The sequence below is a fragment of the Catharus ustulatus genome, chromosome 24 (assembly GCF_009819885.2).
Source record: "Catharus ustulatus isolate bCatUst1 chromosome 24, bCatUst1.pri.v2, whole genome shotgun sequence".
Lineage (NCBI taxonomy): Eukaryota > Metazoa > Chordata > Aves > Passeriformes > Turdidae > Catharus > Catharus ustulatus.
Window position 1 is genome coordinate 451,270 of NC_046244.1, and position 16,071 is coordinate 467,340.

At 45.1% G+C, this 16,071-nt stretch overlaps 1 protein-coding gene across 26 annotated transcripts in view; it reads left to right on the forward strand.

The window, feature by feature from the left end:
- Window positions 1-14,331, forward strand: part of EIF4G3 (eukaryotic translation initiation factor 4 gamma 3) — a 143,055-nt gene extending 128,724 nt beyond the window's left edge. For 20 of the 26 annotated variants that reach the window (XM_033079774.2, XM_033079779.2, XM_033079780.1 and 17 more), the window contains 9 exons: window positions 132-250; window positions 2,189-2,361; window positions 4,409-4,534; window positions 5,488-5,569; window positions 7,366-7,464; window positions 8,297-8,443; window positions 9,521-9,602; window positions 10,983-11,129; window positions 12,035-14,331. In XM_033079774.2, the coding sequence (XP_032935665.1) occupies window positions 132-250; window positions 2,189-2,361; window positions 4,409-4,534; window positions 5,488-5,569; window positions 7,366-7,464; window positions 8,297-8,443; window positions 9,521-9,602; window positions 10,983-11,129; window positions 12,035-12,216 (1,157 nt within the window). In that variant the 3' untranslated portion in view covers window positions 12,217-14,331. The remainder of the gene's footprint in view (window positions 1-131; window positions 251-2,188; window positions 2,362-4,408; window positions 4,535-5,487; window positions 5,570-7,365; window positions 7,465-8,296; window positions 8,444-9,520; window positions 9,603-10,982; window positions 11,130-12,034) is intronic. The other 6 variants (XM_033079778.2, XM_033079781.2, XM_042779962.1 and 3 more) reach the window with 1 other exon arrangement.
- Window positions 14,332-16,071: the final 1,740 nt, after the last annotated feature.

A 16,071-nucleotide genomic window follows, 5' to 3' on the forward strand; every position in this document is an offset into this window, starting at 1 on the left:
CATCAAAGAACTACCCTGTGCCTGAGGATGGGGTAGGGGACACACCTGCCCTAGTGACTTCTGTTCTCAGAATATCATCCCTAAAATGCTGATTTTCCTTTTCCAAACATGTTTTGTTGTTGTATTTCCACCAGCCAAGCCAGAAGCTCCCCCAGCTCCTGTGCAAGAAAAGCCTTCACTATCAGAAGAGGAAATAGAAAGAAAATGCAAATCTATCATTGATGAGTTCTTGCATATTAATGATTTTAAGGTAAGCAAGATGAAAACCTCACTTAACAGAAAGCTTTGAGAGGCTGCAGTGATTTCTCTCTAGGATGTGTCTCTGTGAGCACCCAGCCCACAACAGAGGCTGGACAGAGGCCAGGCAACAGCAGCAGCTCCATGAGCACTCCCAGGACAGTTGACTCCCAAGCTTGTTTTCTGCCCTGCTGGTAATAGGAAAAATAGCCCATGTGTGTTTTAAGCAGCAATACGGATGTGTGTCTGTCATGAATCACTGAGCAGTGACATAATAGCAGCAATTTTGGAAGCAGAAAAGCTAGTGGGAAAATAAACAGAGGTTTTCATTTAGTTATCAAAGCATCTGCTGTTCTGATCTGGAGGCAGATAAAGCAATACTAAATATTGAACAAACTACTCCAGAGGATTTTTAATAAACATTGGAAATTACTGAGCAGCTGTGATCACTTCCTAGTTAAAAGTTTGAAATTTTGTTTCCCTTGTAAATGGGCCTTTTAGCTTGTCCGGGGAGTTTGCAAGAAGTGTTACATTGGCTGCAAAGCTGCTTCATTTGATCTTTCACTGAAATAAATTTTAAAACCTGCTGAGTTTGAAATGGCAGCACTTGGAAGTTGCTGGTTTGGCACCCTAAAAGCAGAGTTGCTGCTTCCATTTCATTGGACTTCCAATTAATAATTAGAAAGAGGAATATTCTCATGATGGATTGTTTAGGGTTCACATCACAGTTATTGGGATAAATTATTAAATACTTGGTTTGGAGAAAAAAAACCTTGCTCTGATTGGCAGTGAGCTGGCCTGGGACCCAGGGGCTGGTGAGCCAAGAAATCTCTGCTCTTTTTCCTGCTTATGATGGACTCCAAAGGCTCCCCTTGGATGCCTGTGGTGAAGGGGCCACGCTGGTTCCCTGTTTGCAAATACAGCGATGCATTTCTATAGCTGGCTGGAAATGGAGCTGAATTGCATTAGTCAGGGCAGGGCTAATTAAAAGTCCATGGAATCAAAGCAGCTTGTTTGCATCAGGAGTTATTTGGTACTGGGCGATTCTTGGTGCTCTTCAGGTGCAGCGAATCTCTGACTAACAGTGGTGTTCCTGCAGCCACCCATGAGTGAGTTCCTGCTGTGTAGAGCGGAGGAATGGCCCTTTGCAGGTGTTTGGTCACCAGTCTGACCTGACCATGGGCCCAAACTGCTGAGCTGTGACCCTAGTGACAGCCCAGGACCACCAGGCTCCTGACCTGCAGGAAAAGGCCATACAGGGTCTGAGGAAACACATCTAGGGCTGCCAGATCTTGGTAACTCAAGGCATAGCTAGTCACAGAGCAGGTGCCTGTTGTCAGGAATGCCACTGAGATCTGTGGGCTGGACCCAAAAGGTCACTGGAAGGTTCTTGTGATGGCAATGGGGATCTTTGATGTGGGACTTTGAGAGCTGCTTTCAAAGTCTCTGAGTGTTTTCTTTGTTTAGGTTGCAAAATGCTCAAGTCAAAAAGTGGGAGCTTTAGAAAGGGGAAATCTTCCTCCAAGTGCTGCCTAGCTATCTTCTGCTTTTTGATGGGCTGTGGGTTTTTAACACAGGCATTTGTGCCAGGTCAGATCAGTAACAAATCTGACCTGATACCTTTTTTTCTGACTTGGCTTGATGTTTGATGCAGTAATAGATGTTTTGGTGGCATCCAGAAAACAAGTCCTGCCATTTCACCAAGCAGTCCTGGAATGTGATTGTGTATTTTAAAAATTCTTAGGTGAGTGGTATAAATTCCATTATTGCTATTACTGTTGTTTTTGTTATTATTATGTGATGAGGTTCCACAGCCTAATTCAGCACTTTACCTGGCAGCCTCACTTCACTCATTCCACCAAAAATCCCCAATGTTACAGTAGGAAACACTCCTGTGCCACATTTTTGCTTCTTTTCAGCTGAGGCCTGACTGATGTGTGTCGTTCCACAGGAGGCCATGCAGTGTGTGGAGGAGCTGAGTGCCCAGAACCTGCTGCCTGTGTTCGTGCGTGTGGGTGTGGAGTCCACGCTGGAGCGGAGTCAGATCACCAGGGATCACATGGGCCAGTTGTTACATCAGCTGGTGCAGTCAGGAAAGCTGAGCAAGCAGGATTTCTTCAAGGGGTTGGTATTCTGTGCAGAGAATCCAGAGATTCTTTTCCTCAGTGTTTCTTGCAAATGGATGCTGTGCTGCAGAGAAATGCTCTCCCACCTTGTTTTGGTGTCCTGCCCTCTACATACGTTCTTTTGGAAGGACTGTATCTGGGTGTATTTATAAGGAATATTATATATATTATTGTAATACATTCTAAAGTGTTTCAGATGCTTTAGTGAATGTAAATATGTTCATATTTATATCAGCTTTTATTTTGAAGCAGGTCTGTAGGTGTCTCTTTAAATGTGTGTGTTCAGATCCCTGTTCTGTTCTGCATTTCTCCTTGTTTGCCTTTTGCAAATCCCTGAATGTAATTGGAAGAGGAGGCAGTCAGAATCCTTCACACAACATCAGTACCTGGAAGCTCTGTAGCCTGAGCTCCCGTGCACCCACAGAGCCTCAGCCATTCTCCCACTGGGAAAAAGGCTTCACACACAAGATGCCATTTCTCAGGACACATCAGCTGGAGCAGCCAAATCCTCGAGGGGCTGAGGAGGAGAACATGCAGCAGATGGGTTGGAACTGCCTCGAGAGACCTGAGTTTCAGCTGCTGGCTCATTTCAGTTCCCTGAGTTTTGTGTTCCCAGCCTGGTGTCCAGTCTTAAAACAATCCCTGTTTCCATGGAAGTCCCTGGCGGCACTCAGTCCTCACTGGGGAGCAGAGCAGGAGAGATAAAACAGGGATAGCCACAAATGCAGCATGGAAGGAGCAGATGAAATAACTCTTCAGCACTGAGTCTCTAGAAGTTGGCTCTGTCTGGCTTTAATTTGAATCCCTGTCATTGTGGTACCACTGACCACTCCAATAGGGAATTCCTTGCACCCGTGCCTGTCCCTGAATTTCATCCAGCTCACAGGACAGGTTTAGGAGCTCAAAACCATATAGAACAGCTGAAAAAATCTATATCCACAGGAAATACACTTGTGTCCACACAGCACTGATGGCCAGAGGGACTCATTTGAGGTGATACATACCAAAATGTATTGTGATTCCTGAGTTTCCTGGAGTTTAGATAATCTGTGCCCTGAATGTGACATAAACAATGTGAAACAACTCCTGAAGATGATGGAAAGGGCAAGTGGTGTCCAGTGGGTGCTGAGGAAAGCACCAGAAACCACCTCACTTACTCACACAGGAGAAGTGACCATGTAATGAGGGATCACAGGATAAACATTGGTCCCAGCCCATGTCTGGGAAGATGTACAACAGGAAAACAATTTGTGGCAGAAAAGCTGGAGGAGCAGCAGAGGATGAAAAGAACAAAGCAAAGGAGGTGGTTTCTGATTTGAAACATCAGAGAAAACGTGGATTTATAGTCATTAAACAGGACACTAGAGTTTTCAAGGTTTTCGGGGAGAAACAAACCATGACAGAAATTGGCAGGAGAACAGAACAATGACCATCTCTCAGGCATGAGAAGTGAGGTCACCTACAAGGGTTTCATGGGAAAGAAGAGTTTTGAGCCTTTTGGAAAGTGCATCACTGGGGAGCAGTCCTGTAATTCCTGCTGCAGAGAAACTCTCCTCTGCTGAACTCTGAGCTCTTATTTACAGACATTTCACTGCTTATGTTACATTTAGAATTCTGTTAGGATTAACCCCCTTCTCTAAACATTTGGGTAGTTTTATGAAAGTTTATTTCATAGTTTATATGTGCAGACAAAAATGCTTTTTTAGTTTTATAGATGTTACTGTTTAGCAAATGATTTGGTACTGGGATATAAGAATTATTATAACTGGAGGTTTCCTGGATGTATCTGTTGGATCTACAAAAGGTGGTGTATTTTCCACATATTCTCCATGTTATTGCATGGAGAAATTCAGTCTTGGCAGTTTGGAAGTACCAAAAGCATAAAATGGCGACCAGTTTTTTGTTACCTTTGTGATTCTGCTCACTCCTCTCTCTCTTCACTCCTCTTTTATGTTACAAAACATTTTTATAGTGCAGATGTCTTTGAAGGAAATGTCTCCAATTAAATTTTATTTAATACTTGATTTTTTTTCCTCCTTCTAAAGTTTTTCCGAGACCCTGGAGATGGCAGATGACATGGCCATAGATATACCCCATATCTGGTTGTACCTGGCTGAGTTGGTAACCCCCGTGTTAAAAGAAGGAGGAATCTCTATGAGAGAACTTACACAGTAAGTGATGCTTTCCCAGCTGTGCCTGTAGTGTCTGCTCAGCATGGTTCCCATCAGTAGGTGAAGGATGAGCAGTGTTGGAGGCTCAGCTCCCCACAGGAGCTGATGGAAAGCTTGCTGATCTCTGGGGGTCTACCCCAGCCTGAGAGCTCTGCTGGGAAAGGAGGTTGGTGATTTCACCCTTGGAGAAGGGTTTTATCCATAAGTTTGTTTCTGTTGAGCTTAAAAATACCATCAGTGCTGTAGAATGGGATCATTTGGGAGCACACAGGCTCTGGGAATTAATTAGACTTGCAGAGGGTGTGGTATCTCAGAGGGGCAACTGAAGGAAGGTTAGGTGGGATATTTGGAATAAATTCCCCCCTGTGAGGGTAGAGAGGTCCTGGCAGAGTTTGCCCAGAGAAGCTGTGGCAGCCCCATCCCTGGAAGTGTCCAAAGCCAGGTTGGATGGGGCTTGGAGCAACCTGGGACAGTGGAAGGTGTCCCTGCCAAACTATGGGATTCTGTGTCTCTACCATCTGGGCACTGCCTTAAACGGACACAAAACCTTGTCTGCAAGACCAGAAACCACCATTTCCTGGACCAGAAGTCTTGTATTTTCTGTATGTCCTTACATATTCAGAGATTATCTCTGAGTGGTTTCTATTTCTATTACCAGTATATTAAGAAAGTTAACAGTATTTCTACCCAAATACAGCATCCCACAAAAATGAGTGGATTTGACATTAAATATAACATATTTTTGGATGTAAAATTCAAGTCTTTGTAATTAGCCCTGTTGTGACGAGGTCACTGCATTACTAAATGTTTTATCAGCAGTACTGGATTAATCAAATCCTTCCTCCCTGGCAGAAGTTAAAGGTGATTGCCTGCCTCAGTCTGATCATTACCCCTGGACTTGCATTCCAAATACAAATTATAAATGAAAAATATCTGTTTTTCTTTCATTCTAGAGAATTTAGCAAACCCTTGCTTCCTGTGGGAAGAGCCGGCGTCTTGCTTGCTGAAATCTTGCACCTTCTATGCAAACAAATGGTGAGTGCCTGGTGTTCCTGTCCTCCAGAGGGAGGAGTGGCTGCAGTGCTCGTGTTCATGCATGAAACCTACACCATTCCCACGTGAGGACATTTAGGGATGGGCCAGCCAGTCCAGATAACTTAGGAAACCTGCCTCACACCCCAGTTTCCAAACAAGCCTTATGAGGTTCCAAAAAGTTGAGTTAACTTTTTATTTTCTCATCACTTTTCCCTTTTGCAGGTACCTTTGCACCTGGCTTCTCCCAGAAGCTAAGAGTGCTGAAATACTGCAAGAGGGACATGCTCAAGGGATTTCTGGGCTGAGCAGAAGCAGCAAGTGCCGGGAATCTTGCGAGAGAACTGTTCTTGCAGACCGGAGAGGTTCTCAGGGTTCGGATAAGCTTCCGATGGCCTCAGACTGCTGTGTGCTTATCCAAACTAAACCTGCCGACTCTTGAGGTTTACCCAGCACTGGGGTAGTGACACCTCCTCACCCCGTGACTCCGAGAGCTCTCTTTCACACCTCACAGCTGCGTGTCCAACCAGTTTGGTGGTTTCCCTGTAATTCATCTCCATTTTTGTCTTTTTTTTTTTTTTTTTTTTTGATCCAGCTAAATTCTGCACTTTGGATAGTGTCTAATTCCAACCCTGTAAAATCCCTCACTTGCCATTTTTTTTAATTTTTTAAGCATGCATTCAAGTAAGGTTGAATGTTCCAGGAGCATTTCAGTCCAACAGTGCAAAGAGTGACTTTTTATTTGTTTATTTTAGTCTTGTGCTTGTTTGGACAGTTAACTTCCATTTTTTTAAAAACTATTCTGTGAAAGAAAAGCTGCTGTGCTCTGGGTGTGGAAGCATAGCCTTGGGTCTCTGTTTCTGCCACAGCTTTCTGATTATACCTTGTCCAGGTCGAGAACTGGACTTGGTATTTCAGTGTAACATCAGCCATCTAATCTAGATCTTGATGGATCAGAGCAGGAACTATGCAGTTGGCTCTTAACAACCTGTATATTAAACTGAAAATTGTAATCTGCTTTGTAAACTTAAAATCAGGTTGCATTTCTCAGCTTGGCTTAGGCGACTCAGTGATCTCCTGTGAGCAGGTGCTGTAAGGTGAAACTTTGGCAAAGCATTTGGGTGGAAACAGCTGGTTGTGCTTAGCATTTTTAGTCTTGTCAGAACTGTGTGTGTCAGAAGCGTACTCTCTGAGGCAGGAGGCTCAAAGGTCAGTGTGACATTAGAGGTTGCAAAAGGCTGAAGTGTCTGTGCTCAGAGGCACTGCCTCTCAAGGTTTGCATAAGCTCTAGGAACTGAGGAGAGAATTTGGGATTATGTGCCTGAATTTGAGGTTTGGTCTGTGTGCAGAAAACAGCCATGTAAATGAGGAACTTTCTCAAAAGAGCAATTTGCCAGAGCCTTACTGTCAAGGCAAGGAAGTGTGAGTCACGGAGTAAGTCAGGAGAAGGGTCTGAGTCACCCATGGCAGCTCTGTGTCAGGCCGTGGGAAAGTGCCCTGTTCCACGTGTCACTGCTCCTGGGGAACCTCGGAGGTCGTTGTGAGCCCCCCGTGTCACTTCTGCCTTGCCCATTCCCTGTCACGAGGCGCTGCCCACCTGACAAGATGTGCATACCCGGGGGAATTGCACACGTGGTGTCTCTTGCACGGGGTCTCCAGATGTTCTCACTCATTGCCGGGCATTTGTTGGGTGGTTGAACTGTCCTTTATTCCTCCTGACACAGCTGCACCATTCTGGCCCCTGTGAGCTCCCAGGGTGTCCCTCAGCTCTTCAAATGGACAAACTGCTTGTGTTTCAGAGCCATAAGAAAGTGGGAGCCTTATGGAGGGAGTCTGGCCTCAGTTGGAAAGAATACTTGCCCGAAGGGGAGGATGTACATACCTTTCTCATGGAACAAGTGAGTTCAGATCATTTCCCATTCTTATGTGCAGTTGGAATATGGGGTGAAGTGTCTCCAAGTTGGGGTAGATGATTACAGCACCATCTTTTGAAGCACAGGGAGGACAAGCCTGTCCCTGCTGCTCCCAGACACACATCTCCAGTCACCTGGCTTCCTCTAGGAGACCTGTTTCTCCAGCTGTGAAAAAAACATTCAATAATGAGTTTTAGAGCAAGGACAGACAATCAGCAGAAGGGCCACAATTAATGGTAGCAGTTATTCACTCATCCCACCTTGGATTATGATCCTGGAGGGAGCCAGGACTGATGGAGGCGCCTCAGCTCTTGCTGATGCTGCTCCTCAGGAAGTCAGTGTCTTCCTTTGGAGCTTTGAGTGATCCCCTGCCCTGTTCTGGCACTTTGGAAGTGCTGCAGGAAATGAAATTATTACCATGGCCTGGCCTTGCTGAGGGGACTGAGGCTTTTCTGTCACAGTTTTCAAGGAATTGGGGCATTGGCTGCAATTCCTTTGAGCCAATGCCAGCTCTGGTTGTTGCATTCCAGCCCCTGTAGCTCCAGCCGAGCAACACACACTTGATTTTGTGCTCTGCTGTGCAGGGCTGGAGCTGCCTGAGGTTATTCATTGTGTTTTCTGGACAATGGAGTTCCCATGTGTCTGTAAAATGCTTCCTAACCTTGGAACAGGGAAAGTTTATATTGTTGTAATGATAACTGAACAGCTGAAAGATTCCGGGAAGCAGAATTAAATGTAGTTTGATGCTTCAGTCTGGTGTAATTCAGCCTAGGAAAGTACATTTCACTAATTCTCACCATCACATGTGGTGTTGCAGAAGTTGGAGTTCACGGAGTCTGACTGTTCCAGTTCCTCAGAAGCACTTTCAGAGAAAGAACTCTCTGCAGAAGAGCTGAATAAGCAGCTGGAAAAACTCATTGTTGAGGACAAGGCGAATGATGAACAAATCTTTGATTGGGTAGAGGTACAAAAAGATTTCACCCTCCCTGCAGACTGTTTAACTGCTTTTGTAAATATGTTCTGGTCTGAACATCTCGGGGTATGGGTCACTGCAAGGATTTGGTCTGCACAATCAACACTTCCAAAGATTTAAAATCTAAAATATAATCAGTATTTTAGGAGTCAGCTTCAGGAAAGAAGACTTTTAGCTATATTAGCTATGTAACCTTTTAAATACTGTAGACTTTCTGACACTGAATATCCTGCTTCTGCCACTTAGTACATTTTAGAGGTACACTGCTGCATTGTTTCTTCTGAAAATATGGAAGAGAAGCTTCTCACTACTTTTTCCCAACAGGATCACTCCAAATTTCCCCCTGTAAAAGTATCCTGTGCAGTCACTGAGAGCACCTTTTCGCAGTGCACTGGGCCAGGCACTGGAAGAGAAAATAAAAATAAAGAAAAAAACAGAGGAAAAAGCCTGTCAACCCACTAGTCTTTGCTCTCAGTCTCTGGCTGCCTTATTTAACTCAGATGTTTAGTGTCTGAAATTATACCCAACCTATGCATTTACATCTGTGCTTACACTAAATCTTGGTCAGCTTCAGTTCAGTTGTTTCTGTGGCAGAGCAATGTGTTAGAAATGTCACTTTTCCACTGCTACTAGAGGAGTTGAGAGTGGAATGAAAGCAACACTGAAAATCTGGGATCACCCACAGGCTCTTTGGAGCCTTGCACAGGTTCCACAGCCATTCCCTGAATTTCTTTTACAAAGCAAACAGTCTCCACCCAAGGAGCAAGCCGTAAAGCTTGCTGGAAAAGCTTGAAACTGTGTAAGGGCGTTGCAGGAGCCTAGCGTGGCTGGATTGGTTCTGCAGACAAACAGCTCCTTGTGGAGGTGTTCAGTAGCACATGGATCCCAGGGGAACTGGTGCTGCCTCTTGACATCCCTGAGGAAGTTTCAGGGGGTGAGTGGGGAAGTTGAGTGTTGCAGAGGTGAGCTGGGTTTGTGCTGCAGCAACAGCTGGACCTGGACTTGCTGCCAGATTCAACGCTGGAGTTTTGCAGTGTTTTTAACTGGTCCATTTACTCTTGATTCCAGGCTAATCTAGATGAAAGCCAGATGAGTTCACCTACATTCCTTAGAGCTTTAATGACAGCAGTTTGTAAAGCAGCTATTATAGGTGAGTAACTTGCAGTGTAAACACCGCACAAACCAAACCTGCAAAGAATTATTTGGTATTTTTCAGGTTTGTATCACATTTTCCTGCCCAAGGCTGATTTTTATCACATACTAAGGCTTTTCCATCATTTGGGATTGTGCCTGAGAGCAGGGTGTCCCTTCCCCATGTGACAGCTGAACACTTTGCCGGGTGTGGTGCTCCTGAGGTGACCCTGGTGTGTGTCCCAGTGACCTTGTGTGAGTAGGGGTTTCAGACAGCGCTGGATAAGGCTGTTTGTTGATTTTCTTAATGAAGATGGAAATTACAGAGTTCATCATTAAGGCAATTCACATTTCCACTCCTGTGTCAGCAAAGATGCATGGGCACCCCAGCATGGGCTGCAGGAAGAAGCATTCTGGGGCTCAGATTTGTAGAATTTTATATCCAAAGTTTCAGTTTTGGAAAGATGGTTTATGTGGATTGCCTGATTATACAGCTGGAAACACAGGAAAGGGAGGGCTCCCGAGTCAGCCGCATGAGCCTTGGACTCTTGGGGGCGTTGAGTAAAGCACTGCAGCCAGAAACATCTGCTCAGTTCGCTTGGTTTTCTTTAACTTTATTGTTGCCATCTGGCACAGCAGAAAGTAGTGCTTGTAAAGAGTCTGGTTCTGCTCTGAGCTGTGATTTGGGGGAGTGGACTGGCTGGATTCCACCTTGTGAGGGAGGGGAGGGGCAGCCCAGCTCCTTCATCTCTCTGGGAACAGAATCTTGCTCGTGCCACCTAGTGTTAACAGAGACATGACACAGGACTTCATTTCCAGTGTTTAAAGGTTCCCTGTTGTGTAAGGAAAATGATCCTCTGGTTTAAATTTTGACCTTGCCTCTGAGTTTTTTTCCTTTGTCTTCAAAATATCACTTATTTGAGTTGCGTGATATGCTTGAAAGCTGCTGAATAATTTATCCTTGTGGCTGATAGACTTCTAATGCATACTTTTAATCTATTTTATATATTAGTATATTATTTATATTTTTTATGGTTTTTTAATATGTGCAACTTACAATTCTGTTTCTGCCCTGGTATTTTTAGAAAAAAAATTATAAAAACATTCTTACCTTCTAAAAACAGTTGCCTGTGGAGACAATTTGCACTGCAAACTAAGGTTGTGCTGCTTCTGCCTGTGTTAGAGCTGGGGTCACTGCAGGCAGTGGCTGAACTTTGGAACTGTAAGGACCAAGACTTCCGGAAATAGCCATTAGCCAAAAATACTTCCTGTTGTTTCTTATACTCCTTTCCTCTCCACTTCAATGTGTGTTTGTGATTGCTGTTTGCATAAATAAAGGCAAAGATCTGTCCCTGTTGCCATGTGCCAAGCTGACCCTGCTTTCTCCTCTTCCCCTCAGCGGACTCTTCCAGCTTCCGAGTGGACACTGCTGTTATCAAACAGAGAGTGCCCATCTTACTCAAGTACCTGGACTCAGACACAGAGAAGGAACTACAAGCACTTTATGCACTACAAGCATCAATAGTAAAACTTGATCAACCTCCTAGTAAGTGTTGCCTCTGTGCTGGGGATTTGAGCCCACATAAGGGAAGGGGGTCCTGTGGGAGACAGGAAGAAGATGTACTTTTCCTTACTTGTAGGTAGCAGATGAGAGAAGCTGGTGTGAGTGGGTTCAGCTTGTCTAGATCCCAGCTAGAGGGAGTAGCTCAGGTTCCCAGATGCTTGGCTAGAGGCCAGCTCTTCTTTTGGTTGTCCCTGTGAGCAGCCACACAGAAGGAAGGACAAACCTCTGTTGATAAAAAGGGAGCTAAAAAAGAGCAGTAAAAAATAATGTGTTGAGTTTGTAGTACCTGGGCATGTGAGAGCGTGCATGTTGTTACTGCATTGCTACTCCACAGATGTCTGTGGGCTTGGAGGGAATAATATGCGTTGGTCAACTGATAAGTTTTGTCCCAGAGATGCTACAGAAAACTCTTGTGGGACAAGAGGCAAGGGAGTAGCCAAAGAAACAGGGATACCCAGGGAATCTACAGCACAAAATCCAAGAGTGCCTCAAAACATCCAACACGATCGTCCTTTGTGCCTTTTATGGCATTAGTTGGGCATTATGTCTCCTGGTGAGCCACAAAAATACGGGGTTGGAGGGAATCCAGACGTGTGGTCCAGCGGAGGTGGGCTGCTGTGGGTCCTGCTTGCCAGCCAATCTCTAGATAGCATATTCCCACAGCTGCTTTCTCAGCTTTCCTTCTCCTCTGACGGTGTCAGAGGGGTCAGTTTTCCCCCTCACCTGAGTGTGAGCAGCCAGGAAGCAATAACTGAGTAAGAACCCTTTGTTTTCCTTGTCTCACCACCTCCTGTGCCAAGAGGTCTCATTAATCCCCTTATCTGCAGCTGGTCTCTGTCCACAGCCAAAGCTGACAGATGTTCCCTCCCGTTATTCCATTACTGCAGATTTGTTGCGGATGTTTTTTGATTGCCTGTATGACGAGGAGGTCATTTCGGAGGATGCCTTCTACAAGTGGGAAAGCAGCAAGGACCCAGCAGAGCAGAACGGGAAAGGAGTAGCACTGAAATCTGTCACGGCGTTCTTCACGTGGCTACGGGAGGCCGAAGAGGAGTCGGAGGATAATTAAAACTTAAATACAGATTTAAAACAAACAAACAAAAAAGAAACAATTTAAGTATTTTTTTAAAAAGTTTCACGTCTTCGCCAATCACAGTGCAGCAAGGCCAATTCTCTCTCGCAGACCCCCCCCTTGCCCCACACACGCACGAGTGGGAGAGGTAAAACCCGATAAACACCAAGGTGATCATGGAGGCAAAAAGGTACTTGAAAACAAACCCACAAAAGTAAACTTCAAACCTGAGGGCGGGAGCACTAAACCAAAATACATGTATTATTTATAGAAAATATTTTCTGTTTTAATCTTTTTCTTTTCTTTTTAAACAAGGACTGATACTTAGGAAAACACACAGCAAAACAAATCTGTTTAGCAAAAACAAAAACAAGTTGAAAACTTTTAATTTATTATTTTAAGGACTGCAAATGCCAGTGTAATTTTTAAATTTGCAGTTTCTGTGAACAAATTGTATAATAGAACAAAAGCAGAGAAATAAATTTCCCTCCCCTTCATACGCACCTCAGTTTTGTTTCAAAGCATGACAAAGAGACAAAACTTTGAAGGGGGTTGGGGTGAGCTAGATGAGGACAAGATCAATTTTTTTTTATTGTCATCAGATTTTTCTGCCTGCCTCTCAGCTTGCTTCAGAAATTTAAAAAGAAAATAGTAATCAAACCATACATAACCTTGGATTGGAAGGAAAATGCATTTGAGAAAACCGCTGCGGACCAGAGTGCTCCGAAAATAATTCATTGAAAACCGTGCTACCCCAGGGAAAAAAAGTACTAGTGATACTTTGAGAACCTTTAGAGCAACTTTAAGGCTTGTAAATACATAGAACAAATATTTAAAAAAAAAAAAAAAAAAGAAAAAAAGAAATTGACTCAATACTATTTCTTTTCATTTTCAAAATATAAAGAACAAAATAAAGACAAACATTGCAAGTTTAAAAGAAAGTAAAACGACTTCTCCTTTGACAGCTGCTGAATGTGTGCACCATCCTGAGCGGTGCTGGCTTCCTTGGCATGCCATAGGTCCTCGGGCCCAAATTGTGTACATATAGTGTGTGTCTGTATGTGTGACTACCAAAAACCAAGGGTGAGAGCAATTGTTGGTTTATAAAAAGAAAGGAAACAAGGGGTTGCTGTTTTGCCGAGAAACTCCCTGGCCAGGGAACAGCCCGTGGCTGCGGGGCCACGCGGCTGCAGCTGGTTCCCGAGGCTGGGACTTGGGCTCAGGGCAGGCCGTGCCCGACCCCAGCTGGGTTGCTCCAGCCATGTGGCAGCCGCGTCTCGTGTGACTTCGACCAGTGTTGTCATCCGGGGACTTGTGACCCTGGGAGCTCCGGAGGGTGCAGCTGCGTGAGCCGAGACCCGACAGCCCCGCGGCCGCTGTGCCTGCGCAGCCAGGGAAGGGTGGAGGAGCCAAGCGGAGCCGGCCCGGCCCGGTCCGGTCCGGTCCGTGTGCGCAGGGCCAGCGTGGCCGGGGACACGAGAGCCGCCGTGCGAGCCCTCCCCGCCTGCCCAGGGGCCCTGCGCTGCTCCCAGCCCAGCTGCTCCCAGCCCAGCTGCTGCTGAGGACGGGGAGGCCCTCGCGTATCTCTTCAGCCACCAAAGATGGCCTGCCGGCTCTCATTGTGAGAAGCGCCTGTCACCAAGGACTGCAAAGCTGGGGAAGCCCTGAAATGTGGTTTGTGAACTGTGGGCCACGGACCGTGAGTAACCTGTGGAGCCTTTACTGGGGGTATCTGCAGCACTGACTGCTCACATGATGCTGTCTTCTTTCCAGCTGCTAAATCAGTTATTTGGAAAAAAAAAAACCAAAACCAACAAAACAACAGAAAACAAACAAAACCAACAAAAAAAAAAAAGATACAAATATATTAAATACTTTCCTAATCTTTTACATGTAAACAATTGCTGTACTTGCCTGAGGATGTGACGTGATGTGATCACCAAGGGGAAGGGAGGAGGTGCCTGGTTGTGGCCAGAGGGGAGATGTCCATGAGACACTTTCCCTGTTAACATGTTTCACCCCATGAATCTGAGCTAGAGAATCCATGGCCTAAAACACTAGAGCATTGTTTGGTTATTTTTTTTTTAGTAACAATAAAACACTTTTCTCTGATGTTTTGTTTAAAAAAAAAAAAAAAATATTCTCACTGCTCATGTATCTGCGTGTACCACATCCAGCCATGCCTTAGCCTCACTGTTGGGCCCAGAGGTTTGGATGGGCTCTCAAGGTCTCCGAAAGGTCTGTCCCCATGGAGCCTCCACCCACCAGGGCTCCAGGGGTGTCTGATAAACCTCTGCAGAAGGTCGTGTGGGTGCTCTTCTTCTAAAAGGCATTTCTTTGAGCAGTACATGGTGGTTTGTAGCAGTCTAATAGTTGAATTAAATGGATGCCAGATTGTATGTAAATAAGGGTAAATGTCTGCCAAGTCGGTGTGGGCAAATGATGGAATTCCTCTCAGGGTGGGCAGTGTCAGAGCCTGCTGGGAATGTGAGTGTGCAACAGCAGAGCTATGCAAGGACTGATTTCTCTCTCGTTGCCTTGGATTGGAAAGGACAAACTTGCTGCAGAGCCTTTGAACAGCCCTGTGAATCCAGTGTGTCAGGGCTGGGAAATCTGTCTGGAGAGCTTAAACCTTCTGCTGAAAGAGTTGGAAAACCACTGGCTGGAGGGAATGGGAATTACCAGCAGGTGGGTAGAGGTGAGGTGAGAAAGTCTTTTTGTTAGAGCCTTTAATGTTAGACATTCCAGGGGGTGAGAACTTGCCCTGTTAGTGTCCTGCAAAGGCCAGGAAGGGACTTTTCAGAGATTTTTACTAATTATCCACAGTTACGTTTGCAGCATGGCAAGCTTTGGCTTCTCTGAAGTTAAATCAGTTCAACTGCACGCTGGATGCTGTGAGCAATTTATGCACAGGGCCTTGAGGCTTCCAGTTGTGAGTATGTCACCTAAAGTTTCAGCTTCCCAACAATGTCACTGCAAGGAGCAGAACTCCTGACTCCTTCCTCTGCTCTTTTTGTGTTCTTTGCCATGTATTTACTGCATCCAGTTGCTTTCCAGTTTCCTTCTAAATGAGCACAGGTTTGAAGGTGGTTGTGGCTCCTCAGAATGCAGCTCATGAAAGCTCATGTAACCAGTTTCTTGTGAAGGGTGTTAAAATACAAAAGAACTGTGAGATATATGAAATAGAAAAGGGAATTATTAATTAAAACAGGTTCCTGTGGGAACGTGATTTACAGGAGTTTCATTTTATGTGAAGTCACTGGCCTAATGTTACAGCAAAGCCTCAGCAGGGAGGGCAGCAGGTTTACACCAAAAATATGGCAGAATGTGCTGAGGTTTTGTCTCCTAGTCTTGATCCTGTTTAAACACATCTTGTGTGCAGGCTTCTGACTGTGGTGGGAAGTTAACACAGCTCAGCAGAGAAGAATGACATTAAGACCATTCCTACTGTTGAGAACCCGTCTTTTCCCTAGGCTGGGGCACTGTCAGAAACACAGGCAAGGAGCAGATGCATTGCTTACATCCCTCTTTATTACTGAGAATGTCCCCTAGCCTGAAACCACCAAACAGCACATTTTCAGGCCAGGTGTCCACCTAAGGCTGGTTTCTTTCTAGGAGAGGGTTTTTAGAAAGGGATCAGCCATTTCTGGGAATAAGATCAGGAAATTCACTGATCCTGGATGCTGTGCTCTCTGCTTGTGTCAACATGCTGACATTTTACCTTATTTTCCAAAGAAGCATCAGGTCCAGGAGCAGATCTTGGTGAGTGTACGTGTGTTTTCATAGAATTGTAGAGTATGCTGGGTTGGAAATGACCCATCAGGACGATGAAGTCCAGCTCCTGGGGATTTT